The sequence below is a fragment of the Somniosus microcephalus genome, unplaced genomic scaffold (genome assembly GCF_052327205.1).
Source record: "Somniosus microcephalus isolate GS21.2 unplaced genomic scaffold, FLI_Smic_1.0 unresolved_chr3, whole genome shotgun sequence".
Taxonomy (NCBI): domain Eukaryota; kingdom Metazoa; phylum Chordata; class Chondrichthyes; order Squaliformes; family Somniosidae; genus Somniosus; species Somniosus microcephalus.
Genome location: NW_028225181.1, coordinates 63,075,207 through 63,092,232, shown reverse-complemented (window position 1 = coordinate 63,092,232; position 17,026 = coordinate 63,075,207). Strand labels below are relative to the sequence as shown.

The 17,026-nt window shown below is 49.1% G+C and overlaps 1 protein-coding gene across 1 annotated transcript in view; it reads left to right on the top strand.

The window, feature by feature from the left end:
• Positions 1-16,187, top strand: part of LOC147091630 (uncharacterized) — a 262,438-nt gene extending 246,251 nt beyond the window's left edge. Inside the window, exon 4 of the mRNA XM_085976850.1 lies at positions 15,818-16,187. Within this exon, the coding sequence (XP_085832976.1) occupies positions 15,818-16,085 (268 nt within the window). The 3' untranslated portion in view covers positions 16,086-16,187. The remainder of the gene's footprint in view (positions 1-15,817) is intronic.
• The last annotated feature ends 839 nt before the right edge of the window (positions 16,188-17,026 follow it).

Genomic DNA, 17,026 nt, shown 5'->3' with positions numbered 1-17,026 from the left:
ATACCCTTTGCACTCCACCCTACATTGTTCCACCAGCAAGGTGTGACATCGTGGGTGCCAGCCATATTAGCATTTTACTTCCTGCTGCCTTCAGTTTCTTGAATTAACATGATCATCTCTCACAATATGCAAGTGACTCAGCGATGTCGACATTGCACCACCATTTTAGGCTAACAGGGTCCTCCATTTTAGATTGGCAGGGTCCTTGGCCATGCGGAGCGAGTTGTTACCTTATTTTTGCATTCTATATTCTCAACTTAACCGTGGCTAACAAGGGAAATTAGGGATAGCATAAGATCCAAGGAGAGGACATATAAATTGGCCAGAAAAAGCAATAATCCTGAGGATTGGGAGCAGTTTAGGATTCAACAAAGGAGAACAAAGGGATTAATTAAGAGGGGGAAAATAGAATATGAGAGTAAGCTTTCAGGGAACATAAAAACTGACTGTAAAAGCTTTTATAGATATGTGAAGAGAAAAAGATTGGTGAAGTCAAGCGTAGGTCCCTTGCAGTCAGAATCAGGGGAATTTATAATGGGGAACAAAGAAACGGCAGACCAACTAAATACATATTTTGGTTCTGTCTTCACAAAGGAGGACACAAATAACCTCCCAGAGATGCCGGGGAACATAGGGTCGAATGAAAGGGTGGAACTGAAAGAAATCGGTATTTGTAGGGAAATGGTGTTAGGGAAACTGATGGGACTGAAGGCCGATAAATCCCCAGGGCCTGATAATCTACATCCTAGGGTACTTAAGGAAGTGGCCCTAGAAATAGTAGATGCATTGCTGATCATCTTCCAACATTCGATGGAATCTGGAACAGTACCCATGGATTGGAGGGTAGCTAATGTTACCCCACTATTCAAAAAAGGTGGTAGAGAGAAAACGGGGAATTACAGACCGGTAAGCCTGACATCGGTAGTGGGGAAAATGCTGGAGTCCGATATAAAAATGTAATAGCAGAGCACTTGGAAAACAGTGACAGGATCGGACAAAGTCAACATGGATTCACAAAAGGTAAATCCTGCTTGACTAATCTACTGGAATTTTTTGAGGATGTAACTGGTAAAATAGATAAGGGAGAACCAGTGGATGTGGTGTATCTGGACTTTCAGAAGGCCTTCGATAAGGTCCCGCATAAGAGATTAGCGTGTAAAGTTAAGGCACATGGGATTGGGGGCAAGGTATTGACTTGGATAGAGAACTGGTTGGCAGACAGAAAGCAAAGAGTTGGAATAAACGGGTCTTTTTCCGAATGGCAGGCAGTGACTAGTGGGGTACCGCAGGGATCGGTCCTTGGACCCCAGCTATTCACAATATATATAAATGATCTGGACAAGGGAACTAGATGTAATATCTCCAAATTTGCAGACGACACAAAGCTGGGTGGGCATGTGTGCTGTGAGGAGGATGTCGAGAAACTCCAGGATGATTTGGACATGTTGAGTGATTGGTCAGAAACATGGCAGATGCAATATAATGTGGATAAATGTGAGGTTATCCACTTTGGTGTCAAAAACAGGAAGGCAGATTATTATCTAAATGGCAATAGATTGGGAGAAGGGGAAGTGCAACGAGACCTGGGTGTCCTTGTGCACCAGTCGCTGAAGGTAAACATGCAGGTGCAGCAGGCAGTTAAGAAGGCAAATGGTATGTTGGCCTTCGTAGCGAGAGGTTTTGAGTACAGGAACAAGGATGTCTTGCTGCAGTTGTAAAGGGCCTTGGTGAGACCACATCTTGAGTATTGTGTGCAGTTTTGGTCGCCTTATCTGAGGAAGGATGTTCTTGCCATGGAAGGAGTTCAGCGAAGATTAACCAGGCTGATACCTGGGATGGCAGGAATGACGTATGAGGAGAGATTGGGTCGATTGGACTTGTACTCACTGGAGTTTAGAAGAATGAGAGGTGAGCTCATTGAAACTTATAAAATTCTGACAGGACTGGACAAACTAGATGCAGGAAGGATGTTCCCGATGGGCGGGGAGTCCAGAACCAGGGGACACAGTCTAAGGATAAAGGGTAGGCCATTTAGGACAGAAATGAGGAGGAATTTCTTCACCCAGAGAGTGGTGAACCTGTGGAATTCTCCACCACAGAAGGCAGTGGAGGCCACTTCATTAAATATATTCATGAAGGAGTTGGATATATTTCTTAAGGCTAAAGGGATCAAGGGATATGGGGAGAAAGCAGGGACCGGGTACTGAATTTGGATGATCAGCCATGATCGGATGAGTGCGTAAACCTCTTCCCGCTCTCAAGGTCTTTCACATCCTTGCTAAGGTGCGGTGGCCGGGGGAATTGTCGCTGTCCCTTTAATCAGAAGAACGCATGAGAGGGGGGAGGGAGTCCCTTTAAATGTGGAGGGAGTGGTTCTCCCTTTAAATGTGGAGGGGGGTGGGTGTCCTTTTAAATGTGGAGGGGGGTGGGTGTCCCTTTAAATGTGGAGGGGGTGGGTGTCCCTTTAAATGTGGAGGGGGTGGGTGTCTTTTTTAATGTGGAGGGGTTGGGTGTCCCGTTAAATGTGGAGGGGTGGTGGGTGTCCCTTTAAATGTGGAGGGGGTGGGTGTGTCTTTAAATGTGGAGGGGCGGGGCCGCGCATGCTTATTCGGCCCCACCAGAAAACCAGACTGCCAGTGCGCCTGCGCGGGGCCTGCAGAGCGCAGACGGAAGGCCGGGCCCGGGAAGAGGCGGAATCAGCGGCCGGATAAAGTAAAGTGTTTGGGAATCGATTTAAATCGAGGTGAGGGGGGAACGGAGAGTGAGATTATAAAGTAAAATACGAGAAAACCAAACTTAAGAGTCGGGGCGGGCGGGGCCTCCGCGGTCACCGGACGGAGCGGATTGAACCGCGAGCTGTGGCGGAGTGAGCCGGAGTAAGGTGATTGTGACTGACGGGAGCGCGGACCAATAGGAAGAGGGCTGAGCTGGGAGGACTGAACTGGGCGGCCTGGTCCTCCAATCAATGGCGGCGCGGCTAGGGGGCGGGACCTTTCTACCCGGCGCTGAGGCTGGGGCCCGATTGTGACGTCATCAGAGGAAGATGGAGGCCGGCCCGGCCTGTGACTGACGGGAGCTCTGACCAATAGGAAGAGGGCGGGCCCGGGTTCGCCCATCAATGGTGGCGCGGCAAGGGGGCGGGGCCTCTCCAGCTCAGGTGCGCTGGGGCCGATTGTGACGCGCTGTCCCCAGGTGAGAGCAGCTCAGTCAGCACAGAGCTGGGGCTGGAATCTGGGAGAGGGGCCGCAGTCAGCACAGAGCTGGGGCTGGAATCTGGGAGACGGGCCGCAGTCAGCACAGAGCTGGGGCTGGAATCTGGGAGAGGGGCCACAGTCAGCACAGAGCTGGGGCTGGAATCTGGGAGAGGGGCCGCAGTCAGCACAGAGCTGGGGCTGGAATCTGGGAGACGGGCCGCAGTCAGCACAGAGCTGGGGCTGGAATCTGGGAGAGGGGCCGCAGGCAGCACAGAGCTGGGGCTGGAATCTGGGAGAGGGGCCGCAGTCAGCACAGAGCTGGGGCTGGAATCTGGGAGACGGGCCGCAGTCAGCACAGAGCTGGGGCTGGAATCTGGGAGAGGGGCCGCAGTCAGCACAGAGCTGGGGCTGGATTCTGGGAGGGGCCGCAGACTGCGGGCCTGGCAAATTTTTTAAATAATAAATTTTAAAAAAGCTTATTTGAAGACAAATTTCCTGCAGTTTCAGAGACGGCCTTTGTCACTGCAATAATTTCTAAAATGTTTAAAAATTAAATCAAAAGCATCAAAGAGGAAGAGAGTAGCATAAGTAAAGAAAGACTTGCATTTATATAGCGCCATTCACGACCAGCGGACGTCTCAAAGCGCTTTACAGTCAATGAAGTACTTTTTGAAGTGGAGTCACTGTTGAAATGTGGCAGCGCACAGCAAGCTGCCACAAACAGCAATGTGACAATGACCAGATAATCTGATTTTGTTATGTTGGCTGTGGGATAAATATTGGCCAGGACTCCGGGATAACTTCCCGACTCCTCTTCGAAATAGTGCCATGGGATCTTTTACATCCACCTGAGAGAGCAGACGGGGCCTCGGTTTAACGTCTCATCAGAAAGACGGCCCCTCCGACAGTGCAGCTCTCCCTCAGCACTGCACTGGAGTGTCAGCCTAGCTTTATGTGCTCGAGTCCCTGGAGTGGGACTTGAACCCACAACCTTCTGACTCAGAGGCGAGTGAGCTACCAACTTTTTTTTAAATAAATATACTTTATTGAACATTAAGAACATTTACAACATCTTGATAATGAGCTGCCAACTGAGCCACAGCTGACAACGTTGGTCCCTTAGAGGTAGAGACAGGAGAAATTATTATGGGGAATAAGGAAATGGCAGAAATGTTAAAACAAATATTTTGTATCTGTCTTCACAGTAGAAGACACAAAAACATACCAAAGATGGTGGGGAACCGAGGGTTTAATGAGGGTGAGGAACTTAATGTAAAGTACTAGAGAAACTAATGGTACTAAAAGCCGACAAATCCCCTGGACCTGACGGCCTACATCCTAGGGTTCTAAAAGAGGTGGCTGAAGAGATCGTGGATGCATTGGTTTTGATCTTCCAAAATTCCCGAGATTCTAGAACGGTCCCAGCGGATTGGAAGGTTGCAAATGTAACACCGCTATTCAAGACAGGAGGGAGAAAAAAAACAGGGGAACGACAGGCCAGTTAGCCTGACATCAGTCGTTGGGAAAATGCTGGAATCCATTGTTACGGAAGTTGTATCAGGGCACTTAGAAAATCATAACATGGTTAGGCTGAGTGAACATGGTTTTATGAAAGGGAAATGGTGTTTGACAAATTTATTAGAGTTATTTGAGGATGTAACTAGCAGGGTAGATAAAGGGGAACCAGTGGATGTAGTATATTTGGATTTCCAAAAGGCATTCGACAAGGTGCCACATAAAATATTATTACACAAGATTAGGGCTCACGGGGTTGGGGGTAATATAGTAGCATGGATAGAGGATTGGTTAACAGGCAGAAAACAGAGAGTAGGGATAAACGGACCTTTTTCTGGTTGGCAGGCTGTAACTAGTGGGGTGCCGCAAGGATCAGTGTTTGGGCCTCAGCTATTTACAATCTATATTAATGACCTAGATGAAGGGACCGAGTGTAATGTATCCAAGTTTGCTGATGATACAAAGCTAGGTGGGACAGTAAGCTGTGAGGAGAACACACAGAGTCTGCAAAGGGATATAGACAGACTAAGTGAATGGGCAGTAAGGTGGCAGATGGAGTGTAATGTGGGGAAATGTGAGGTTATTCACTTTGGTAGGAAGAATAGAAAAACAATATTTTTTAAATGGTGAGAAACTTTCAAATGTTGATGTTCAGAGAGATTTGGGTGTCCTCATGCAAGAAACACAGAAAGCTAGCATGCAGGTACAGCAAGCAATAAGGAAGGCAAGTGGCATGTTGGCCTTTATTGCAAGGGGGTTGGAGTATAAGAGTAAGGGAGTCTTGCTCCAATTGTACAGGGCCTTGGTCAGACCACACCTGGAGTACTGGGCACAGTTTTGGTCTCCTTATCTAAGGAAGGATATACTTGCCTTGGAGACGGTGCAACGAAGGTTCACTAGATTGATTCCTGGGATGAGAGGGCTGTCCTATGAGGAGAGATTGTGTAGAATGGGCCTATACTCTCTGGAGTTTAGAAGAATGAGAGGTGATCTCATTGAAACATACAAGATTCTGAAGGGGATTGACAGGGTAGATGCTGAGAGGTTGTTTCCCCTGGCTGGAGTGTCTAGAACTAGGGGGCATAGTCTCGGGATAAGGGGCCGGCCATTTAAGACTGAGATGAGGAGGAATTTCTTCACTCAGAGGGTTGTGAATCTTTGTAATTCTCTGCCCCAGAGGGCTGTGAATGCTGAGTCTTTGAGTATATTCAAGACTGAGACAGATAGATTGTGGACTCTAGGGGAATCGAGGGATATGGAGATCGATGATCAGCCATGATCTTATTGAATGGCGGAGCAGGCTCGAGGGGCCATATGGCCTACTCCTGCTCCTATTTCTTATGGACTTTCAAAAGGCATTTGATAAAGTACCACACAAGAGACGTACTCGGAAAATAGAAGCACAGGGAATTAAAGGGCTGATGGTAATTTGTGTATATAATTGGCTGAGGGATAGGAGACAGTGAGCAGTGCTGAGGGATGTTATTCTGACTGGAGGGAAGTATGCAGTGGGTTCCCCCAGGGGTCAGGATTAGGACCATTGCTTTTCTTGTTATATATAACTGACCTGGACTTGGGTACAGGTGTATAATTTCAAAGTTTGCAGATGATACAAAACTTGGCAACGTAGTAAATAGTGAGCATAGTAGTAGCAGACTTCAGGAGGACAGAGACAGACTGTGAAATGAGCAGACACAAGGCAGGTGAAATTAAATGAGGACAAGTGTGAAGTGACGCACTTTGGGAGAAACAACAGGGAGAGGCTGTATAATCTAAATGGGACTATTTTGAGGGGGTGCAAGAGCAGAGGGACCTGGGGGTCCATATTCACAAATCTTTGAAAGTGCCACGGCAAGTTGGTGAGGTTTCAGAAAACGTATGGGATACTTGGCTTTGTAAATAGGGCCATTGAATACAAAAACAAGGAAGTTATACTAAACCTTTACAAATCACTAGTGAGAAACATAGGACAGGAGGAGGCCATTCAGCCCCTCGAGCCTGTTCCACCATTCAGTAAGATCATGGCTGATCTTGGGCTCAAAGCCATTTCCCTGCTCGCTCCCCATAACCCTTCACTCCCTTATCTTGCAAAAATGTGTCTATCTCCACCTTAAATGTATTTAATGACCCAGCCTGCACAGCTCTCTGCGGCAGAGAATTCCACAGATTTACGACCCTCTGAGAGAAGAAATTCCTCCTCATCTCCGTTCTAAAAGGGCGACCCTTTCATCTAAATCTGTGCCCCTGCGTTCTAGATTCCCCCATGAGGGGAAACATCCTCTCTGCATCTACCTTGTCGAGCCCCCTCAGTATCTTATATGTTTCAATAAGATCACCTCTCATTCTTCTAAATTCCAATGAGTATAGGCCCAGCCTGCTCAACCTTTCTTCATAAGTTAACCCCTTCATCTCTGGAATCAACCTCGTGAATCGTCTCTGAACTGCCTCCAAGGCAAGTATATCCTTCCTTAAATAAGGAGACCAAAACTGTACGCAGTACTCCAGGTGTGGTCTCACCAATACCCTGTACAGTTGTAGCGGGACTTCCCTGCTTTTATACTACAACCCCCTTGAAATAAAGGCCAACATCCCATTTGCCTTTTTGATTACTTGCTGTACCTGCATGGTAACTTTTTGTGTTTCATACACAAGGACCCCCAGGTGCTGCTGAACTGTAGCATTTTGTAATCTCCATTTAAATAATAATTTGTTTTTTTATTTTTCCAAAGTGTATAACCTCACACTTTCCCACATTATACACCATCTGCCAAATGTTTGCCCACTCACTTAGCCTGTCTATATCCCTTTGCAGGCTCTTTGAGTCCCCTGCACAACTTGCTTTCCCACCCATCTTTGTATCAGGACAGGAGGAGGCCATTCAGCCCCTCGAGCCTGTTCCGCCATTCAATGTGATCATGGCTGATCTGTGACCTAACTCCATACACCCGCCTTTGGCCCATATCCCTTAATACCTTTGGGTAACAAAAACCTATCAATCTCAGATTGAAAATTAACAATTGATCTCGCATCAATTGCCGTTTGCAGAAGAGAGTTCCAAACTTCTACCACCCTTTGTGTGTAGAAGTGTTTCCTAATTTCACTCCTGAAAGGTCTGGCTCTAATTTTTAGACTATGGCCCCCCAGTCCTAGAATCCCCAACCAGCGGAAATAGTTCCTCTCTATCTACCCTATCTGTTCCCCTTAATATCCTGAAAACTTCGATCAGATCACACCTTAACCTTCTAAATTCCAGGGAATACAACCCTAATTTATGTAATCTCTCCTCGTAACTTAACCCTTGAAGTCCGGGTATCGTTCTGGTAAACCTACGCTGCACTCCCTCCAAGGCCAATATATCCTTCCTAAGGTGTGGTGCCCAGAACTGCTCACAGTGCTCCAGGTGTGGTCTAACCAGGGTGTTGTACAGCTGCAGGGTTTTGGCCTCAGCTGGAGTCTTGTGTACAGTTCTGGGCACCACACTTTAGGAAGGATGTCAAGGCCTTGGAGAGGGTGCAGAGGAGGTTGACCAGGATGGTACCAGGGATGAGGGACTTCAGTTATGTGGAGAGATTGGAGAAGCTGGGATTGTTCCCCTTAGAGCAGAGAAGGTTAAGAGGAGACCTAATAGAGGTGTTCAAAATGATGAGGGGTTTTGATCGAGCAAGTAGGGAGAAACTGTTCACTCTGGCAAGTGGGTCGGTAACCAAAGGTCACAGATTTAAAATAGTTGCTAAAAGAACTAGAGGGAAATGAGGAGAATTGTTTTCACACAGAGGGTTGTTAAGATCTGGAACGCACCATCTGAAAGGATGCTGGAATCAGGTTCCACAGGAACTTTCAAACAGTAATTGGACATGTCCTTGAAGAGGACTAGTTTGCAGAGTTCTGGGGATAAAGCTGGGGTGTGGGACTAAATTGGAAAGCTCTTTCAAAGAGCCGGCACAGACTCGATGGGCCGAATCACCTCCTCCTGTGCTGTTAGATTCTATGATCAGTGTGAACACGCTGGTGTCTCTTAAGGTTCTTAAGCTTTTATTGCTCTTCCCACAAGTCAGAACATTTAAAGGGTCTCTCGTCAGTGTGAACAAGCTGGTGTGAGGAGGGTGGATGACTGAGTGAATCCGTTCCCCCACACAGAGCAGGTGAACGGTCTCTCACCAGTGTATAGGAGCCGATGTCTCTTCAGCTCCCTGGAGCTTTTAAAGCTTTTCCCACAGCCAGAACATTTAAAGGGGTTCTCTCGAGTGTGAACTCGCTGATGGGCCACCAGGTTGGAGGACCGAGCGAATCCCTTCCTACACACGGATCAGGTGAACGGCCTCTCCCCAGCGTGTAGGAGCCGGTGTCTCTTCAGCTCCCCAGGGCTTTTTTAGCTTTTCCCACAAGTCAGAACATTTAAAGGGTCTCATCAGTGTGAACTCGCTGGTGTGTCTGCAGGGTGGATAACTGAGTGAATCCCTTCCCACACACGAAGCAGGTGAACGGCCTCTCCCCAGTGTGAACTCACTGGTGTTGCTTGAGCTCCTGGGGGATTTTAAAGCTCTTCCCACAGTGAGAACATTTAAATGGCCTTTCATCAGTGTGAACAAGCTGATGTGTCAGCAGGGTGGAGGACTGCAAGAATCCCTTCCCACACACGGAGCAGGTGAATGGCCTCTCCACAGTGTGGAGGCACTGGTGTCCCTTCAGATCCCCGGGGCTTTTAAAGCTCTTCCCACAGTCAGAACATGTAAACGGTCTCTCATCAGTGTGAACAAGCTGGTGTCGCTTCAGTTCCCCGGGGCTTTTAAAGCTCTTCCCACAGTCAGGACATTGAAATGGTCTCTCCCCAGTGTGAACTCGCTGGTGTGTTTGCAGGTGGGAAGAACAAACAAAATCCCTTTCCACACACGGAGCAGGTGAATGGACTGTCCCTGGTGTAACTGCGCCGTTGAACTTCCAATGCAGACGGGGAACTGACTCCCTTCCCACCGTCCCCACCTTTACCCGGTTTCTCCCCGGTGTGACGGTGCACGTGTCTCACCAGGTCAGGCGATTGGCTGAATCCGTGTCTACACACTGAACACGTGCGGTTTGTCATCGCTGCTTTCTCCTTCCATGTGCAAAGGCCGATGATATTCATGTCCTGATGAATCGAGCGACTCTGTCAGATTTTGACGTGATGTTTCGTCTGAGCTTCCCGCCTGTAACTGCTCCACTTCTATAACCCTGTAAATCGAGTTCAGAAAAGGATCAGAGGCAAACCGTTGTTTAATTTTCCCCTTTCCGAACCTAGGGGCAGTGAAGCTGATTTTCAGGCCCCAGCTGCTGCACAGGTTGGTTGAAAGGATCAGCAGTAATGGCGGCTGTAATACCCACAAGCCCCCGGCGCTGCAGAAAGCGCTCTGTTGACTCTGAGTCCCGCGCATGTGCTCATGGCCCCCACGCTCTCCCTCCTGCTCTACAATCACCCGTCCCGATCGGTCCGCAATGCGCATGCTCAGCGCACAAAACCCCGTGGTTGGAACATCGGGCGCGCTTACGAAGCCACAACATCTGGTACATGTGAGCGGCTCAGGTGGGGGCGAGTCAGTGTTTCGCCTCAACCGTCAGGGAGGTGCGCATGCGCAGGACGACCCAACATTCTTCCTGTCAGCAATCACTCCCTCGTTTCTTTAACAAAAACAGAAAATGCTGGAAATACTCAGCAGGTCAGGCAGCATCTGTGGAGAGAGAAACAGAGTTAACGTTTCAGGTCGATGACCTTTCGTCAGAACTGCTTGTTCTTTAGTGTCAGCCAGTGGCTCAGTGGGTAGCACTCTCGCCTCTGAGTCAGAAAGTTGTGGGTTCAAGTCCCACTCCAGAGACTTGAGCGCAAAAAATCCAGGCTGACACTCCAGTGCAGTGCTGAGGGAGTGCGGCACTGTCGGAGGTGCTGTTTTTTGGAGGAGACGTTAAACCGAGGCCCCATCTGCTCTCTCAGGTGGACGTCAATGTTCCTATGGCACTATTTGAATAAGAGCAGGGGAGTTACACCTGGTGTCCTAGCCAATGTGTTTATCCCTCAATCAACATAACAAAAAACATAGATTATCTGGTCATTATCAGATTGCTGTTTGTGGGAGCTTGCTGTGCGCTAATTGGCTGCTGCGTTTCCTACATTACAACAGTGACTCTACTTCATTGGCTGTAAAGCGCTTTGGGACGTCCAGTGGTGGTGAAAGGCGCTATAGAAATGCAAGTCTTTCTTACGTCATTGGTCTCACCAGCGCCCTCTTCTGGCTGATTGACAGCCGAGCATCCACGCATGCGCACACGGGGCGGCGGTTTGGGCCGAGTCCGGCACAGCGACCCCTCCCGGTCACGAAGGGCAACAACCACGCATGCCCAGAGGACACCAACCCCCCTCACCCACACGGAGCTGCGCCTGCGCACTCGGATCCTGCCGGACGGAGTCGGCGCGGGCCATTCCGGGGAAAGGCCTTGGTGTCGGTTCCAGAGTCGCGATCGGTGACGCAAAGTGAGTTTTCTCCGCTCCGATTGGGTGGAGAATTGCGCGGGGTGGGGTGGATCGGGAGAGAATAAAGAGAAATAGAAAAACCTGAGTCGGCAAGGCCCCGGAACGAGCGGTGGCAGTTGGACGGCGCACGTGATCTCCTCGGGGACACATGACTTGGGCTCGCGGCCTGATTGACGGGAGCTTCCGACCAATAGGGAGCGAGCGGGGCGGGGCTGGAGGAGCGAGCCGGGGGCGGGTCCTCCAACCAATTGGGGAGCCCGAGGGGCGGGACTAGCGCCGGCTGATTGTCTGATCCGCAGGGCAGCGAGTTTTTCCAGTCCCTGGCCCGGGGCCAGGGGAGGCTGTGGGCCTTTATTCCCCTCATTGGACACAAGGCTCTTTGGCCCACAACACACTGGCTCAGGTTTTAAAAGAGACTTTTTAAATTCATCAATAAAAGCAGATAAACCCTGTGCTTCTGTGGAACAAACTTTCTAATATTTTATAGAATCATAGAATGGTTACAGCACAGAAGGAGGCCATTCAGCCTGTCGAGTCCGTGCCAGCTCTCTGCAAGACCACTTCAGCTAGTCCCACTCCCCGCCCTTTCCCCGTAACCCTGCAAATGTCTTTACTTCAGGCATTTATCCAATTCCCTTTTGAAAGCTTGTGATGGAATCTGCCTCCACCACCCTTTCAGGCAGTGCATTCCAGATCCTAACCACTCGCTGCGTAAAAAAGTTTTTCCTTATGTCGCCTTTGGTTCTTCTGCCAATCAGCTTAAATCTGTGTCCTCTGGTTCTCAACCCTTCCGCCAATGGGAACAGTTTCTCTCTCTCTACTCTGTCCTGACCCCTCGTGATTTTGAACACCTCTATCAAATCTCCTCTCAATCTTCTCTGCTCTAAGGAGAACAACCCCAGCTTCTCCAGTCTATCCACGTAACTGAAGTCCCTCATCCCTGGAACCATTCTTGTAAATCTTTTCTGCACCCCCTCTGAGGCCTTCACATCCTTCATAAAGTGCGGTGCCCAGAATTGGACACAATACTCCAGTTGAGGCCGAACCAGTGTTTTATAAAGGTTCATCATAACCTCCTTGCTTTTGGACTCTATGCCTCTATTTATTAAGCCCAGGATCCCGTATGCATTTTTAACTGCTTTCTCAACCTGCCCTGCCACCTTCAACGATTTGTGCACACATACCCCCAGGTCTCTCTGTTCATGCACACATTTTAGACTTATACCCTTTAGTTTATATTGCCTCTCCTCGTTCTTCCTACCAAAATATATCAGTTTGCACTTTTCTGCGTTAAATTTCATCTCCCATGTGTCCGCCCATTCCACCAGCCTGTCTATGTCCTCTTGAAGTCTATCACTATCCTCCTCACTGTTCCCTATACTTCCAAGTTTTGTGTTATCTGCATATTTTGAAATTGTGCACTGTACACCCAAGTCTAAGTCATTAATATATATCAAGTAAAGCAGTGGTCCTAGTACCGACCCCTGGGGAACACCACTGTGTACCTTCCTCCTGTCCGAAAAACAACTGTTCACCACTGCTCTCTGTTTTTTGTCACTTTGCCAATTCCGTATCCATGCTGCCACTGTCCCTTTTATTCCATGGCCTTCAACTTTGCTGGCAAGCCTATTATGTGGCTCTTTGTCGAACGCCTTTTGGAAATCCATGTACACCACATTAACCACATTGCCCTCATTAACCATTTCTGTTACCTCATCAAAAACTCAATCAGAATCAGAGCGGCCGGGCCCGGCGGACGTGCGGCCAGGGCTCCGGCACCAGGAATCCCAGGGTGCAGCACCTCCCCCATCCGAGCCGCCGCTTCCCGGTTTCTTCAGCCGGTTCCACTGAGTCCGACTCAGGAAAAAGAACAGGAGCCAGGCTCCCAGAATGGCCCGCGGCCCCGGGGAGCATACGCACTCTCAGCGGGTAAATAACCACGTTGGATAGAGTGGTTTCTGGGGCGTGGTGAATTGTGGGTGCTGCGGCCGCCATTAGTCAGCGGCTGTGGGGAAGAGTTTTATTGCAGGCTGACGGAAGGTAGGTCCCTGGCCGCCTGTGTAGGTCTTTTTGTTGCTTCATTGTTGAGGATGTAACTAGTAAAATAGATAAGGGAGAACCAGTGGATGTTGTGTATTTGGACTTTCAGAAGGCTTTCGATAAGGTCCCGCATAAGAGATTAGTGTGTAAAGTTAAGGCACCTGGGATTGGGGGCAAGGTATTGGCTTGGATAGAGAACTGGTTGGCAGACAGAAAGCAAAGAGTTGGAATAAACGGGTCTTTTTCCGAATGGCAGGCAGTGACTAGTGGGGTACCGCAGGGATCGGTCCTTGGACCCCAGCTATTCACAATATATATTAATGATCTAGACAAGGGAACTAGATGTAATGTCTCCAAATTTGCAGACGACACAAAGCTGGGTGGGCGTGTGTGCTGTGAGGAGGATGCCGAGAAACTACAGGATGATTTGGACAGGTTGTGTGATTGGGCAGAAGCATGGCAGATGCAATATAACATGGATAAATGTGAGGTAATCCATTTTGGTGGCAAAAACAGGAAGGCAGATTATTATCTGAATGGCAATAGATTGGGAGAAGGGGAAGTGCAACAAGACCTGGGTGTCCTTGTGCACCAGTCGCTGAAGATAAGCATGCAGGTACAGCAGGTGGTTAAGAAGGCAAATGGTATGTTGGCCTTCGTAGCGAGAGGGTTTGAGTACAGGAACAAGGATGCCTTGCTGCAGTTGTACAGGGCCTTGGTGAGACCACATCTTGAGTATGGTGTGCAGTTTTGGTCGCCTTATCTGAGGAAGGATGTTCTTGCCATGGAAGGAGTTCAATGAAGATTCACCAGGCTGATACCTGGGATGGCAGGAATGATGTATGAGGAGAGATTGGGACGATTGGGTTTGTACTCGCTGGAGTTTAGAAGAATGAGAGGGGATCTCATTGAAACTTATAAAATTCTGACAGGACTGGACAGACTAGATGCAGGAAGGATGTTCCTGATGGTCGGGGAGTCCAGAACCAGGGGTCACAGTCTAAGGTTACGGGGTAAGCCATTTAGGACAGAAATGAGGAGGAATTTCTTCACCCAGAGTGTGGTGAACCTGTGGAATTCTCTACCACAGAAGGCAGTAGAGGCCAATACATTAAATAGATTCAAGAAGGAGTTGGATATATTTCTTAAAGTTAAAGGGATCAAGGGGTATGGGGAGAAAGCAGGGACCGGGGACTGAATTTGGATGATCAGCCATGATCGCATTGAATGGTGGAGCAGACTCGAGGGGCCGAATAGCCTACTCCTCCTATCTTCTATGTTTCTATGTTTCAGTTTGAGATGGAGGAGAAGCTGCTGGGTTTAACCCCCAGTACTTCTGAGCCCAGGAGGACCCAACAATTTCCAATGTGAGACTGTCAAGGGAGGTGGATTCTAGGGGCGATTAGGTTGTTACACAGACAGTGTCCGTGCAATGTAAAAGAGTATTGTTTTAGGAACAAGTATTTCTGTACAGGCTTTTAATCCAGTTTACATCTACAGATTTGTTTTAATTCATTCTTGGGATGTGGGTGTAGCTAGCAAGAGCAGCAAGTACAGGAAACTTTCTGGTATCCGGCACTGAGCTGGTGCCGGTCGATCAACACTGCCGGAGAAACGAGCGCTATAGTTAAAAGATACGGAGCTTCTGCGCTCCGTCTGAAGCAACAAACCCTGTTGCTTAGCAACAGCTTCACAATAGTCAGCGCAGCTTGCAAGCGTCTCTGTAGCTAAGCAACAGCGTCAGCAAGACGCTTGCAGAGCCACAAATGGAGAAAAAAAGCAGCTAAAAGTAAAAAAATTTATCTGAACCGACTCCTGAATTTTGCCGGTGGATAGAGCATTCCGGATATTTAACCTCCGTTTAAACGAAAGTTTCCTGTATTGCCAATCCCCAGTTTCCTGTTGAGAAGGGGGTGGTGAGTCGCCTTCTTGAACTACTGCAGTCCATGTGGTGAAGGTATTCCCACAATGCTGTTCGGTAAGGAGTTCCAGGATTATGACCCAGCAACGATGAATATATCTGAGTCAGGATGGTGTGTGAATTGGAGGGAAAATTGGAGGTGATGGTGCTCCCATACAACAGCTGCCCTTGTCCTTCTAGGTGGTGGAGGTCGCGGGTTTGGGATGTTCTATCAAAGTCCTGGTCGAGTTGCAGATGTATAAAGTTCCTTTCCTTCGCCCACTCCCCCTCCCACACCCACCTCCCTCTCTCTCTCTCCTCTCGTAGAGGCCAGAGTCTTGTGTAGGCCCAGACCAGGTGGCGGATTCCCTTCCCTGAAGGACATTAATGAACCAGTTGGGTTTTTATGACAATCCGGCAGCTTTCATGGTCACTTTTTTCTAGTGCCGGCCCCACAAATGACCAGATTCACTGAGCTCAATTTCACAACCTGCCTTTGTTTTCTTGTGGGTTGTCTCTCAAGCTCCCTGTTTTAAATTAATTTTACAGGGCACTGGAAGGGGAGGATTTGCAGACAGGAAACTCAAACCAAACATCACGTCAAGATCTGACCGTCACTCGACTCATCGGATCTGAATATCATCGGCCTCTGAACATGGAAGCAAAAAGCACCGTTCACAGCGGGGAGAAACCGTACACGTGTTCTGTGTGTGGACGAGGCTTCAGCCAACCCTTTGGCCTATCGAGACACAAGCGCATTCACACCGGGGAGAGGCCGTTCACCTGCACTCAGTGTGGGAAGGGATTTACTCGCTCGTCCAACCTGCTGACACATCAGCGCGTTCACACCGGGGAGAGGCCATTCACCTGCTCCATGTGTAGGAAGGGATTCACTAGCTCATCCCACCTCCTGACACACCAGCGAGTTCACAAGTGACTGCAGGGGGTGGATTCTGTTGTTGTTGCTGCTGTTAATCACATCCAGGACTGAACCATGTTCATTCTGACCAGGTGGGGATTGTTTCTGCTGATATTAACTCCAGGAACTGGGCTGGAGTTTAATATTCTGGATAGATGTCAAATAAATCAACTTTGTTTTAAACACATTGTTGTAGATTTTTGTCTTTCCCACCTGAGTGTTTAGCATCACCTGGCTGGAGCTCAGAAAGGACAATCTGGGGGAGGATCGTACGGCGGGAACAGAACTCCAGCCTGGACACAGTCCTTCAGGGCCACACTGAGAGGGGCAAACGGCACTTCGGTCTTTCTTGTCTCTCTTCACTGACAGCAAAGTTGCCGTGCGGGTTAATCGAAGCGTGTGAGAAATGTGTCCCAACTGCTCTCCGCCATGGTTCAGAGCTCCTAGACACGGAACAGAAGGCTCCTTTAGGAATGTACCCCAGTGCTTTTTTTTAATGGCCTTATTAACCTGTGTTGCTACATTTAGTGATTTGTGTATCTGTGTCCCAGGATCCCTCTGCTCCTCCAGCCCATTTAGACTCTTAGGGGGAAATTCGGTGGTGCCCCCTTTGGGTCGCTAACATCACCGGGGCTAATTTTAGCCCCCCGAAAAAGTTAGCGCCCCTGCGCATTAAATTCAGCGGTAGCGCCCCAGGCAGGAGGCAGGGTGCTACTGGAAGCGCTCCCCTCCCTCTTGAGGCGCTACCAGTGAATTTCACGGCGCTTCGTGTCACAGCGCCATGCCCGTCGGCACAAAGCACCGCGTCATAGCAGACCTCCCTCCCTGATTAAAGGGGAGGGGCCTAGCACTGCGCACACCGGGGCCCTGCTGCACCACCGGGGAGTGGGGTGTCGGGTGAAGAGGAGCGCCGGGCTGTGCGATCGCGGCCGACACCCCGAAGAAGAAAGGGGAAGGGG